The 14,491-nt window shown below is 46.2% G+C and overlaps 1 protein-coding gene across 1 annotated transcript in view; it reads left to right on the forward strand.

The window, feature by feature from the left end:
- The window catches only part of CDKL2 (cyclin dependent kinase like 2), a 446,589-nt gene that overhangs the window by 95,804 nt on the left and 336,294 nt on the right, over positions 1 to 14,491 (forward strand). Inside the window, exon 2 of the mRNA XM_086961513.1 lies at positions 9,855 to 10,060. Within this exon, the coding sequence (XP_086817639.1) occupies positions 9,890 to 10,060 (171 nt within the window). The 5' untranslated portion in view covers positions 9,855 to 9,889. The remainder of the gene's footprint in view (positions 1 to 9,854; positions 10,061 to 14,491) is intronic.

Genomic DNA, 14,491 nt, shown 5'->3' on the forward strand with positions numbered 1-14,491 from the left:
GGCCTGTATTGCCTATCAGTTTGGACACGTATGTCAAGGCATGTGGTTTCCGCAGCAGTCCTGCCAGTGTTCTGCCAGGGCGATCTCTCTCCCCATAACGTCGGGCCTGTGACTCTCTCTCCGCTTCAGTTTGGTATTTTGAGAGTTTGTTTCTAATGTCCGTTAATGTGGCTGGTTTAGGTTCATGGTTGTAGGCCTGCTCTAGTGGCTGAATTTCAGCCTCAAGTTTTTTAAGGGTTCCCCTAGCCGCTTTTAAAACTCCAGACTGTCTGGCAATACATGAGCTGTGAATCACCACCTTGAACGCTTCCCAAAGTGAGGAAGGTGATTCTACGGATCCAACAATAAAGGCAAAATAGTCCATTATATTCTGCCGGATCTCCTCTCTGTCTAACAAAAAGGAGTTTGGCCCATGTGGACAGAAGTGGGTAAGGGCCTAAATACTTTGTGAAAAAAGGAAGGAACCCACACTTCGGTATGTTTTTCACCATTCAATTTTGGATGAAAGGATAAACAAAACTTAATATGTTTATCAAGGCGATTACTTTCGCCGTTTTATTCATCAATTTTTAGAAAAAACTTTTTAAAGATAATGTTCATGTACAGAGAAATACCACTGCCATTTACGTTCTAGCCAACAAAGTCGTAATGCCTAATCTTTACAACACAAATTTACAACACAAAACATAAATTCACGACCATAAACAATATGAAAGCATATATCTGGTGAGAAAAATTTGCAACAAAGTGATAATATTTCAAAAAAAGGAGGGAAAAGATGTCAAGATATTTTCTTCAATAACATCAATAAACGCATTTAAGCAAACATATATTCCATCACAAAAGCAATATTTGCCCAAACAGCAGCCTTTCAATGAATCTGCATGAAAACAAATAACCTCTCGGAAAAAATGTTTTTAGGCTATGAATTGCCAAGTATTTTATATGTAGTTACAAACTTAGGACGTAATCCTGTTCGCCTACGCGTTTCGAGTTTGAAGGGTTTCTTCACAAACTCTCTTCAGGGCCAAATTAATTCTTTCCCCTGTTCCTTAAACCTATTAGTGAAAACACAAATAATTGTGGACACTCATTATAAGTTGCTCGCCTTAACCTACTCATACCTTCTCATATGTACAACTTTTTAAAAATGAAACATACCTCAGGGGACTTGAGGCAAGTTCAGTTTATTTTAAAAATGAAACATACCTCAGGGGACTTGAGGCAAGTTCAGTTTAAAAATGAAACATACCTCAGGGGATCTCCTCTCTGAACACTGCATCACGCAATATGTGTGGGGGAGTCACCAAGAAAACATCTGTGACAGAGTCTAAGGGACCTAGAGGGACAGACTCACTGGAGAGTGATCAGAGAGAGTGCGTGGTAGATGCTCGACCTCTGTGGTCCAAGCTGCCACGTCTCTAGATACCAACTAGAAATCTATGCGGGACCAGAAACAATGAACAGAAAAGAAACAGTCTTGCTTGGTGGCATGTGTGCGGCGCCATATGTCCACTAGCCCGTTATAAGTAATGAGCGTGTTTAGTGCCTCTACAGCACATAGGTGTTGCGATTTGGCTCCAGAGCAGTCCAGATGCTCCTGCAGCGCGACATTAAAGTCACCCCCACCCGCTGCACTCGTCGGGGTCCATAATCAGACAGCTACCTCCAAATATTAGAAAAAAGTCAGGGTCATCCGTATTTGGCCCGTATATGGTTGCCATTATCATTGGTTGTGTGTAAAGTGTTCCCATCAGAATAACATATGTGCCATCTTTATCAATGAAGGGATTAGTAGTGCACTATGGCAATCCCTTCTTGATGAGAATTGTGCTGCGGCAGGCATAGCTGGTGTAGATGGAAAAGTAGGATTCTCCTCACCATCTAGCCCGGAGATGAGCCCTGCTATTTGAGTACAGGTGAGTCCCCTGTAGGAAACAGGGGGCATTTTATCAAGAACGGCGTTAAAAATTATCGCCGGTTTAGCGGCAGAAAACTGTGAACATGGGCTTCTATTGGATTTCTCCAGGGCATATTATCAAGCCCATTATCGCCGCTTTAGCAGCAGTTTTCTGCCACTAAACCGGCGATCATTTTAACCCCATTCTTGATAATATGCCCCAAGATGTCTATGCTGTGGGGCATTAGGTATGTGTGTATCAGTCAGGATTTATGGTGATCATTAAGGCCCTCACGTTCCAGGTTAAGTATGTTACGGTAGCCATGTCAAGAGCTGGTTAGTGCGCATGTTTCAGCGTAACTCATATTGTATCTCATGTGAGCATGTGCGTCCCAATCTAGGGATTACTGCAGAACAAAAGTTGCAAAGACAAAACATATAAACTCCCTATGCACAGCCTCCTGTCACCCACTCCCATTTCAAAAACGTGCATGTTCCCCAAGTGAAAAGTAACTATAGTACCCCGCCAATACCCCATCCACTCACTCCAACCCCCCAAACAGGTTGAGACATTGTATCCTGCCAGCCCTAAAAGCCCCAACAAGAAAACATAGCAGGTACCTGTGGGAATTATCCCACGTGGCCATGGTCACACCAGGCTGACACCCCTGACCCGAGGCCAGGGTGGCGGAGCAATAGTTCCATGAGGGGGATCAATATAGTATAGCGTAGTGTGATTGTGGCTATTCTCCACTTGCGGGGGCCGCATATGTAATTTCCAGTTATACAGTACAGTTGTTGTCTCAGTATATCATAACATTTTTAGAGCCCCATCAGGTGTGTCAAGCATAATCGGGCTTTGTCATTATCGCTGGTGCAGCCGTCCTCTGATGATCCAGAAGAAGTTGACCGGGTTTTGCTGTTTCTACTGAGTTTATTGGTGTAGGTCACTGCGGCCTTTTGGTCTGTGAAGAATTGCCACTTATCGCTGCCCGCAATGTGCAGATTGGCCAGGTAGAGGAGGGCGTACGGAATCGCCAGTCTTTGGAGGATGCCTTTTGCTGGCAGGAATTTGCACCGCTCTGCTTGCACTGTCAGAGTGAAGTCCGGAAAGAAGGAGAGGGTATTGCCCTGGTTTATGACTTCTCCCATTTCTCTAGCCTTCCGCAGAATTGCATCTCAGTCCAGATAGTTTAGCAGGCAAGCAAATATTGGGTGTGAAGGTGCGCCAGGTGGTGGCCTTGGCCCCAGTGACCGATGGGCCCGCTCTACGATGAAGACCACCGACAGTTCTGCACCAAATATTTTGTGGAGCACGGATTCCAGGTAATTCTTCATCTTTGCGATGACTGTGGATTCCGGGATTCTGAGGATATGCGGGTTGTTCCTTCTAGAGCAGGATTCCAGGTCTTCGTTCTTTGCCCGAATGATCTCCAGCACTTTTCCCATTTTTAGCAGGCACTGCCGGTCTTCAGTGAGTGTATCCTCTGTTTCTGACACTCTGAATTTCATTTATGCGATCCGAGTGTCATGTGTGTTGACTCGTTATTTAACCTGATCTGGTCTGATTGTAAGGTGGTCTAATAGTGAGTCTATTTTTTTAGGCTGGATTTGACCTCCACAAGTAGAGATCTATGTCACCGTCTTGCATTGTTGTAACTTCGGTCTGCTGGCTTGCTCTACTGCCTCCTGCAACACTTCTCCATGGCGTCCTGTGCCCCTATTTTCAAATGTTAGCTTGGACTGCTTCAAACCCATTTTCCCCATAGTGCCAGGAGTGAGGAGCCATCGACCCAGTGGGTAGCAAGAGGTGGGTGGGAAGCAGTAGCGTTTTAGCCTTTTATGTATGTGACTATGGCTGGTGATCTGCGCTCTTCCCCACACTTTGAGCCTGTGGGATAGCAGCAGTGTTGCAGACTTCTTCTGGTTTTGTCTGCTATTGGTGGTGGTAGTTGCCAAAAGATGAGAAAGTCCCTGCAACTCTGTGTCTTTTTCTGCTGTGTGGTCAGATGCCCAGCACTTGCACACCGAGTTAGCATACTGGACCGCAGTGCGTTACTGGTACACTGCGGGATTGCATATGAGGGATGGGAGAGCCAGCAATCGCTGTTGTCCTGCTACTGGCACAGCCAGACGTCCCTCAGGTCTCGTGCACTGGACTAGCGACTGCCACAGGGTCCATCAGTTCTGGCCATTCACAAAGGGGTCGAAGGATAGTGGGGCAAGGAGGGGCTCAACTGCCACACCTTTTTCTAGGAGATGCAGCAGCCACCATTACGACATCATCATCTAGCTGTGATTGTGAAGAAGGCCGGATTTTACTATTTTCTATGTTTTCCTGTCTTGCTGTACTCTCCTGGGAAGCTGTAGAAGCAAAACCCCAACATTCCTACTCTCCTTCTCAAGAGACAACAATAAGGTTGTGTTCTCCAAAGGGCCAGCTACTTGTCTCTTGAGACTCTGGTGTTGCTTTTCAGATATTTTGGATATTTTAATCAACCACATTTTTTATTGTGTTTAATGATTTGCAAATCCTCTATGGCTCCTATGGAAACAGTGCTATTGTGCCATACACCTCTTACGAGATAAAGAAGGTGGGTCTTTCTTTCTTTAAGCTGCAAATAAAAAATTTGAACTAAGGATCACATAACCTTTTAAAAAGGTGAGTTGATAGCAAATTTATTTTCAGTGTGTGAGACTGAGGCTTTTGCTAAGTGCAACTTAAAACTCATTACTGTGTAGGTACATTTCCAAATGTCCAGGTTATAAACCTCTTTGGATTCGGGGTACCGGGAAACAGTACCTCTGATACAGGGAGTTTGCTTGGTACTGCAGAGGCATCGAGAATCCCTGTAGACAATGGAAAAGATTTAATTGGTTTTTGTGACTAAATTATGCCACATTCAAGTAGTTCTCTTTTTTTTAACACATCACTGCACTCATCACTATGGGAGAGATTTATAGCAAACCAGGCTAACTAGGTTTTTGTGTTTCACTTTCCTTTTTTGGGGATAGGGAACTTTTTGGGTTTCTGAACAGGATGAGCAGCATAGGGTAAATCCAAAGAAAGCTGCCCAGGACAGCTACGAAGGTCAGGGAGATCTCACCTCTGATGATTCCATGTCTCTGCTGGAGTCCATTGTGTGGAAGTCTTTTGTGGTGCCTACTGGAGAAAAGAAAAGGTCTCATCAAAATATGTCACCAACATATTCAACATAAAAACTGAGAAGACATGACAAATATTCATTTGGGACAGCTTCAATTCACAAGCATCCTAATGCTTAGCATAAATGCCAATTTAATATTAAAAAAGGAGGACAGACTACATTTGATGTGCTATTACAGCACACAATCCCTCGTGGCAAGAGATTACCACATGGTGTCCTTCAGCTGGAGCAGGATGAGAGTAATGCATACTTCACCACTATGAGAATGAATTTCTCGATCAGCAGAACAATTATTTATTTTGGAGAGCTGAGTGCATAAAGCACAAAAAACACAAGTGCACCTGCAGTCTTGCAATAAATTATATTTTTTTCTGTATCTAAGTTCCTATCGCTCTCTTGAAGTTACATTTTAGTATTACATTTCTGAAACAATTTATGAAAATCAAAAAGAATCGTTCTTTTTAGAATGAACTCTTATGGTTTAAGGAAAAGTAAAAGGTTATGTTGTTAGTTTTGAATGTCAGTGAGTCTTAATAACCAACATGCGATTGAAACTGAAGGGCTATTCACAAACGTAACTTAGAATTGTAAATTGTAAATAGTAACTTGTGCTAACTATAACTTACGCCCCGCAATGTACTGCTTATGACCTCACATATTACATCACTCATGACATGGTCAGTGATATCACTGACAACATCACTGATGTCATCTCAAATGACATCAGCAGCCTTTGCTAAAAAGGACCTTATAGAATTTCTTTGGGTAGACTTTCCTCTATTCTCCCGTGCTTCAGTTTTGGACCGCCACCCTCCAGTCTTTGGGATGCAGTTCATACAAGCCACTGTGTAGAGAAACTCTATCTACTCTTTATCACGTCATGCAGAATGGATCATACTGGTCCATGTACTTAGACTGTTATCAAACAAGGTGTCTTACTACTATGCACTTGTTACATACCCACAGCACATACACACACGGAACATCAGTACAAAGATCTGGGAGTCACACAGAATCTCTCATTGGACCATCTGGGATGATCCATCTGGATCCTCGGGGAACAGCGTTTGCAACGCAACTTTTACCACGCACTTCCTTTACCACGCAATTTTACAACGCAAGTCGTTACAACGACTTGCGCTGGGGGGCGCTGTAGGATAGGGAATGGTTTAATTTACTATCCAAGACTTTCCCTACTATCCATGGGAACTGGAGTTGGAATAGTAAATTAAACTATTCACTATCCAGCGCCCCCCAACGCAAGTCGTTGTAACGACTTGCGTTGTAAAAGTTGCGTGGTAAAGGCATGTGTTGTAAAAGCATGCGTAGTAACAACATACATCCGAATCCTCCATCACCCCTCTTGTGCTCATCAGAGCCTTCTTATTATCATGCACTCCTCTTTGCTGATTGACATAGCCCTTTGCCCCTTTCTTAGCCATTAACCATTTTTCCTTATTTCAGCCATCTGAGTTTCTTAAACCTTTTTTGCCATCCCTCACAGACCACACTCCTTTTCACTCACCCACCTTTAGACTCCCCTGCCAAGTTTCAGTCCCTGTGCTCTAAGATCCACCCTCAGACTACTGTTCGAGCATCAGACATAGTCTTCGATCACTGAGAGGTCAGAGTGCAACAGCCCTGGTTTTTCATTTACTTTGCATGCTCTGATGTTTCAGCAAATACTTACCAGTTCTATATGTTAGCTGCAAAGGTGGGAGTTTCTCGGGGTTCATAGCATAAGAAGCATGAATAAGAATCATTTATAAAAGGGATATCCGTATACATGTGGCTTAGACTCCCAGTCTCCTTCCTTCTCTTCCAGGTCCTTCTGTGCCTTTAGGCATTGGTCCGCCTCCTAGTCCTGTTCCAAGTCCTCTTTTTCTGGGTTGTTTTCATCATTCTGGCCTTTGTCCTACTAGGTCTGGTCACCCTGATACTTGGTTCTTGAATCAAGTGCTCTTGGATGCAGTCCTTCCTGACACTGGTCTACCTGGCCATGCTCCTGCCTCATCCTTCTATTGGCCTTTCCTGGGCCTCCTAATCCTGGTATTAGTGATCCTTGCCCTGATACTGCTGGTCCTCTGAGTCCTTCTTGTTAGTCCTGCTGTACTGGGTCTCCTAGGGCTGGCACTCCTATTCTTCCTAGTTTGGTTCATCCTGATTCTCATTGCCTTGGGCCTTGTGGTCCACTTGGCACTGTGTCCATTGGTCCTGGTCCTCCTTATTAGGTACTCTTGGGCAAGGCCTGGTCATATTGGTTCTGGTGGCTCTGGTTCCCCTGATCCTCACCAGCATGGTCCTAATACCCCAGTTCCTAGTCCTCCTGCACCACTTGAAACTTCAGGTCCTGGTCCCCTTAGTTCTGACCTCTCTGGTCCTCCTAGACCTGTTCATGACCCTGCTTATTATGATCCTATCAGGCCCTAGTTTTGATGGTACAGTCCACCTTCTCCTGTCCTGACTAGTTCTCTGGTTCCTTCTGCAACATGCCATGAGTACTGCAAGCAGTGCATTGCGCTGCGTTACGTTACGTTGGACTACAAGATTTGCGTTGGCTTGTAAGTCCCACCATTATACTTTGTGGCAGGTCTTCATTAAAACAGTAATGCAAACCTGTCACAAAGTCTTTGTAAATATTTGCCTTCATTTTTAAAAACTATGCCGCAAACAAATCGGCAACAAGGGCAAACTTGACAGTAAATCTGTTCTGGCTTAGTTGGTCATAAAGGCTCCATTTGAAAATATCTGAAGGGGTTAAGACACCTGCTGCACAGATAATTGTGTGCCCAGCAAATCTCAGAGGATAATAATAATGCTAAGATTACTCTGGTGATTAATGCGGTTTCCAGATCTAGTCACAGTTGTGACTCATAAAGTAGTGTGGAGGGTATCCATGCCTACTACATAGCACATTGGGTAACATGGCGACCACAGATTTCTGTATTATGTAGATAGGTAGGTGGGTTACTGCTTTTGACACAGAGACCTGCTTGTTGCTATAAACAACCCCAATCACTGCTTTAAGTTTTCAACCCTCACTTAAGGGCTGATAATGATGCCGGCCGGACCGAATTCTGCAGTCGTGTCAGTGGCGGTCGGACCGCCGCGGTCTCATCGGAAGCAGTCAGTCTGGCCGCCGGATTACAATGCATGCATCCTCCGAACGCTGAAAGGCCACCGACCCTGACAGCTTTTCTCTGACCTCTGAGATGGCAGTCAGAGAAAAGCAGCATCCATAGGGCAGTGAAGTGATCTCCGACAGCCGCCCGGATCACAATGTGGGTTTCCGACGACCCGACCGCGGCAGTCCAACCGTCTGCCTCAAGTCGTCAGAAACGAAGGATTAGGGGTGCATACTCACCCAAATTTGCTTCTCTCCAGCAGTCTCCACTGTGGATCCCTTCCTTCTTTTCTCCTCTACATCTGGGCAGTTGATCCCCAATGACTGTGATCCTGTGGGTTCCGGAATCCAGAAAAGTCTGTATGCGATATGTATCCCCATTGACTGGATTGTGCACATTCTGCCGCACTCCAGCAATGGGGTACATGATGCACTAGGCATTTCCCCACTTATGCCATGCATGTGTGTACAATTCAAATGTTTCCTGTGAGTTTTGTACACATTTGCAGCAGCATATTTGGGGATATATGCTTCTTTGTAGATGCAAACCTGCAGCGGTTGAATCGTAATACAGCAGGGGGAAGCTTCCCGGTGGCAGCGGTCAGAAAGGGCTCGGGATGACATTGGGCGGACAGTCATCCGACCATCATCGTGACCAGCCCCTATGTGTTTCTTCTGAGCATGCACTCTTAACATATAATGCCCACCGGTAAAGATATGCCACTCCTATGCCTTGTAACTCTCGTTGTCTTATGTAACTCATCCTGTACTTTGATATTCACATGTTTTATTTATTGTGAATGTATAATCTGTGTGTGATGTAAAATGCTATTAGAGAATGGAAAAATAGCAAGTGCTATGCTATTTGAATCAGTTGTGTAGCTACTAATACAGGCTGTGCATGCCCATCTATATATACAGAGGTTGAACAAAGTCAAAATCCTTCCTCCAAATTGTATTTTCTCCTAAGAACTTCTGAAGGGATATCAAGCTGCGTGCCTTTGTTTCCCTCCATTCCATTGGCGTCTTGGTGAAAGGCTCCAGATAGCGGCCAGCCAGGCTCATACTCAAAAAAAAGATGGGCTGCTACCCCCTTAAATGTGGCCTCTGTTTTTGTGAAATTACAATTAGACCAACCTCTTCACCGTCTACACTTCAGGTTGCAAGGCACTGGTGAATGTGTAATGCTGTCTCCAAATAACACCATGACAGATCCATCATATTTTAATTGATCCAGGCCAGAAACCGGTTCCGGCTTAATAATAGCTGCTAGATCCCTCTCATATCCACCACTGTTTATACATATTTTGAAAGAATATTACATAACGAATATGGATTTATGTATTGTTCTTCTGGTGATGCATCCCAGACGATTATATCATCATGAGCAGTTACATCATCATTGCTGTGTCTGCCAAAATCATTTATCCATTGCAGGCTTTTTTGATTGCAGTAAGAAGGGACTTTAGCCAATGGCTAGTTGATTCTGCGATCATGTCAAATTTAGGAAGTGATACATCCATATACAAAGGCAATAGGGCATATCTGAAGTCTTTTTTTGATTATTCTTTGAAAGTTATTCACCAACTAAATTGAAGTTCTGCAATGAGACTGAGTATTATGATTAACAATGCTGGCAACACCTCATGCTAATGTTTTTCAGCCACCAGCTCGAAGGCCCGAGTGCTACCGCGCCTCATGATGGATAAGTACGAGAACCTGGGCCTGGTGGGAGAGGGAAGCTACGGCATGGTAATGAAGTGCAGGCATAAAAGCAATGGCCGAATCGTCGCCATCAAGAAATTCCTCGAGAGCGAAGATGACAAAATGGTGAAAAAGATTGCCATGCGGGAAATCAAACTCCTAAAGGTAAGGCAATGATGGACTTGCTTCGTAGTGTTTGCTTTTTGAGTTGTGAAGGGCTTCCGAGACTGGGGATGGAATTGGGAATCTGAACTCAATCGCAAACGTCATGCATTATCACTGTATTCCTCTATGGTCCAGATGCAGAATGGTTCCCTCGTTATAGTTCAACACTGTTGGACCCGGCCCTTTTGGCAGGTTCACCCCGAAACATTTTGCTTTTGCCTAGCCTGTTTCTGCAACCTGGTGTTGGTGATTTTAGGTCTCTACGCACTTTTTCACTGTGGTCCAGTGTAAAGTGCGTGCGCTCTCTGTGTGTGTGGTGAGAGTGACCTGCCCTCCCATAGGAATGCATGGGGAATATGTGTGACCATGGTAGTTCCTGATGTGTGGGGAGTGCAGGGTTGAGTTTGGTATGTGCGAACTCGTGAGATTGAATGCTGCGCAATGATGTATGCGGCATGATTGTGTCTAGTGTGGAAGTGCCACTTCTAGAAGTTGGCATGTTTGTGTAATTTGTGTCTGGCGTGTGATTGGCTGAAGCTGGCTGGTGAGCCTGGCTCCAGGAGTCAGGATGGGTCTGCCCCGGTGGTGAATGGAGTGATTAGCATGCTGATGTGAGGGAGGGGTACACCTGGGACCTGCATAGGGCTGGATTTTCCCTCCACAATGCTAGCTCCACCCCCTGTGGTGCGTCTGATTTCCTTAGCCTGGCCAGTGAAAGGAGTTCCCCATAACCAGTTGTAGCTGGTTCTCGCATTGCCTGCACCCTGCTAGACAAAGGATTTTTTGTATAAAAAGAGGCTGGGACCTCTTGTAAAATGTTCTTGTTCTTAACTCGAATCTGCCAGGGGCGTGCTGCTGCTGGGGCCCAAGGGAAGGCTTGCCTCCCTGGGCCCTGCCCAGCCCCTGGATATCTGGAAGACTTTCCCTGGATAGAAGCTGTTGGTGCTCCCTCTCTTTGTCCCTGGACTGGGATTATAGCGCTGGGGGGAGTATGGTGCTTTTGTCCCCATGTGCACTCTCTGCTGCTGCCAGGAGGAGCACTTTATCTGTACTTCTTTGTGACCCTAGCGCCTGGTGGGGGGCTGTGGCGGCAGACTGCTGAGAGGCACTTTATCTTTGGCAGAGCGCTAGATTCTATTCGGTCCCCAGGAGAGGGGAGACCGTGTGCTGCGCAGCGCGGTGGCTGCAGCCCTGGTAGAGGTAATCCCGACGTGAGGGATTCCCTCCTGATGCCGTCATTGCGAGAGCCCACCTCGCTGCTTTGTGCCTTGATTCACTTATTTTGTGGACAGGTGCCACCCCGCTTATTTGGTTGTCTGGCGAGTGCCCACCTCGCTTCTGCGTTTCAGTTGCTTTTCGAGGGTGCCTACCCCTCGTTGTGCCCAGGAAGAATTCACCGCCGCAGCCCGGGGAAAACGCCGGAAGGAGATGTCCGGCCCACTGCCTGGTTGTGGGCGGGGCCGGGAGACGTTGTTTCCGCTTCCCCCTGCCTGGGGTAAGCCATTCTCTGAGACCAGGGATGCTGTGGCCGAGTGAGGAAGCCAGCATGGTGGCAAAGAAGGGAGAAGCTCCCGAATGCCGCCGCAAGACAGCAGGCGTGCCGCAGTGCCTGGCGGGGCTCCTGTGCGGAGAGACGAGCCCCGCGTGCAGCCAGAGTCCGCCCGTGCCGCCGAGGAAGAGATCCGGCAGCCCTCCTCTCCCCCAGGAAAACTCCGGTGAGTGGAGCTCCGTGAGGGACTATGGCTGGTCCTAGTGGTTGCGGGGGGGAGTAGGCAGCATTCGAGCGGCCCCGTGGCAGTGGGCCGCTCCTCTGCATTATTAGTGATTATAAGAGCCCACGGGGCTCCCCCATCAAGGCGGCATATTTGTTGTCGAGCCACGAGAGGCTCAGGGGGCATTTCTTTTGATCACGGGTCCCGAGAGGGGGGACTCCAACGTTCTGGGGGCATGTTGTTTTAGAGCCACAAAGGCTCCACCAATGGCCCATAGTTGTTTTAAAAGTCACTGTAAGGGGCTTGCGGGCCATGGTTATTTGAAAGGCCCAGAGGGGTCTGTGCAGAGCCAGGTGGCTCAGTTTGGCACAATTTTGTTTAAAGGACTAGTGAAAGCCTGTGGTGCAGACTTTGCTCCTAGGGCCATTGAGGGCCCTGTCGCAGCTTTACTGATTCCCAGCTGCCCAGCAATTAGTGGGCAGCTGCACCGTTTAGGCGCAATTGAGTGAGAGTCCCTTGGAGGGACAGAGATGGCACAGTGGTACCAGGCCTGCTACAGCTGCGCAGCACTTAGTGCCAGCTGCAACGTTTAGGCCCTGTTGTTGTTCCCAGCTGGCCAGCACTTAGTGGGCAGCTTTAACGTTTAGGTTTGCGCCGGTGGCGCACCCCTGACTGGCGCTGCGTGGCAGCGTGCCCTGACATTCTTGACACAGGGCATTTGAGCCCTTCTTGGGATGGCCAGTTGTCCAGGGGGCTGGTATGTGGGTAGGGCGCAAGGCCCTAATGTGATTTTTGCGCAATGTGATTTTACTATGTTATGATGGTAATTGCCTAATATGTTTTATGGGCTAGAGTGATGAGGTGCAAGGAAATGTAATGCATTTAGTATGTTTTTCGCACCCTGTATTGATACCTCTAGAGATGGTTTTACCTATGGAGGTTTATGTTAGTAAGATTACGTTTCACTGTGAGTTACGCCCCTAAATGTGATTTATTCTTAGGAGGCAGAGTCTAATGTGTTTAGACTAGTGAGAGATAGCCTACTGTAATTATACTGTTTAGGCCTAAATGTGATTGCTGCGTAATGTGCTTTGCCATTATGCCTGTGATACTTCTAAAGGTGCACATGCTTAGAAGTTTGTTTTGCCTAGTATAATTTATACTAGAGAGGTTATGTGTCCATGCGTGATCTATGCCTATGGTTATTAGTATTGCGTAGTGTGTACCTACCTGTTACCAGTGGTTACTGGTTGTGATTTATAATTGTGATTTGGTGTGACAGTTATTCTAAGTGCTGTGGCCCTGTCCTGGTGTAAATAATCCATTGTGAATATTGCCCGTGCCAGTTGGCACAATGTATATTGTGTGATTACTATCTGATGTGTTTTGACAATACAAAAGTTATTTTTATATAACCTTGTGTGGAGTTCCTTTTGTGGTGTGCCTAGGATGTTGTTGCTGTTGTGTGCGTGCGCAAATGCTTTACACATTGCCTCCGGGATAAGCCTCTCTGCTCGTGCCAAGCTACCAAGGGGGTGAGCAGGGGTTATCTTGGCGTGTGACTCCCTTGCCCTGACTAGAATGGTGTTTTCTGCCTGGCTTTGGCGCAAGCTGTAGCCAACCAGAAATCCCAGTTCTAACAAACACACTGAGGGGTTATTAAATAAGGGCTGCGCTGACGCTTGCATGGAACACTTTTTTGATGCCCCTTCTGGAATAACCCTGTCTATTGTTATATAACACCAATACGAGATGGGCTGCTCCTCCACAGAGTGCTCAATGACATTAATAATAAAAACTAAACACATACTTAGGATCAAATTCATGAGAATAGGTGTCATCTCTCATTCTAGCTTGGAGGGCCTTAACCACAAATCTCCATTTTTAACGGGGCAATGCCCCTCTCTTGGCAACAGAACAACTAGGCAGGAGCTGGTATTGACAGTGGGTCAACCTTTGAAATATTAGATACAATATGCTAGACAGATAAGGCACATAGCTTTGTAAGACTCCCTAGAATCGGTATCCGTGGTGAGGCACTGAATTGGATTGAGTCTTTTTTATCACACAGAACCTTTCAAATCACATCCCCTATAGCTTGCTCAGAGTCAATAAATGCCCCTCACGGAGTACCACAGGGCTCTATCTTGAGCCCGTTGTTTTTTAATTTATACCTCAGACCCTTGGCTGACCTTGCTGATAAATCAGGGCTTACTCTGATGACATATGCCGATGATTCTCAAATCATCTTCTCCCTATCAGAGGCAAACCCACTGACTCCATCATGTCTCCAGCAAGGCCTACAAAATATCTTCAGCTGGATGTCAGCAAACCAGCTGAAGTTAAATGGAGACAAGACCGAGGTCCTTCTTCTGGGGAAAAACAAAGACATGTGGAATCCATCTCACTGGCCTTCCGAACTTGGCTCCATCCCTACTCCAGCCACGCAAGTGAGAAATCTTGGTGTTATCATTGATAACACCCTCTCAATGAAACAACAGGCAAACAAAGTGGTAGGCCTTTGTTTCACTATTATGAAATGGCTGAGAAAGATCTTATGGATGCTGCCCCTTGCCACCCAGAAGACCGTAGTCACTGCACTCATAACATCTCGGCTTGACTACGGCAACATCCTTTACCTGGGTTCAAATCAAGCCGTCACCAAACGACTGCAACTTGCCCAGAATGCGGCCGCAAGATTGCTTTGCAATATCCCTAA

Source organism: Lissotriton vulgaris, chromosome 3_1 (assembly GCF_964263255.1).
Source record: "Lissotriton vulgaris chromosome 3_1, aLisVul1.2, whole genome shotgun sequence".
Lineage (NCBI taxonomy): Eukaryota > Metazoa > Chordata > Amphibia > Caudata > Salamandridae > Lissotriton > Lissotriton vulgaris.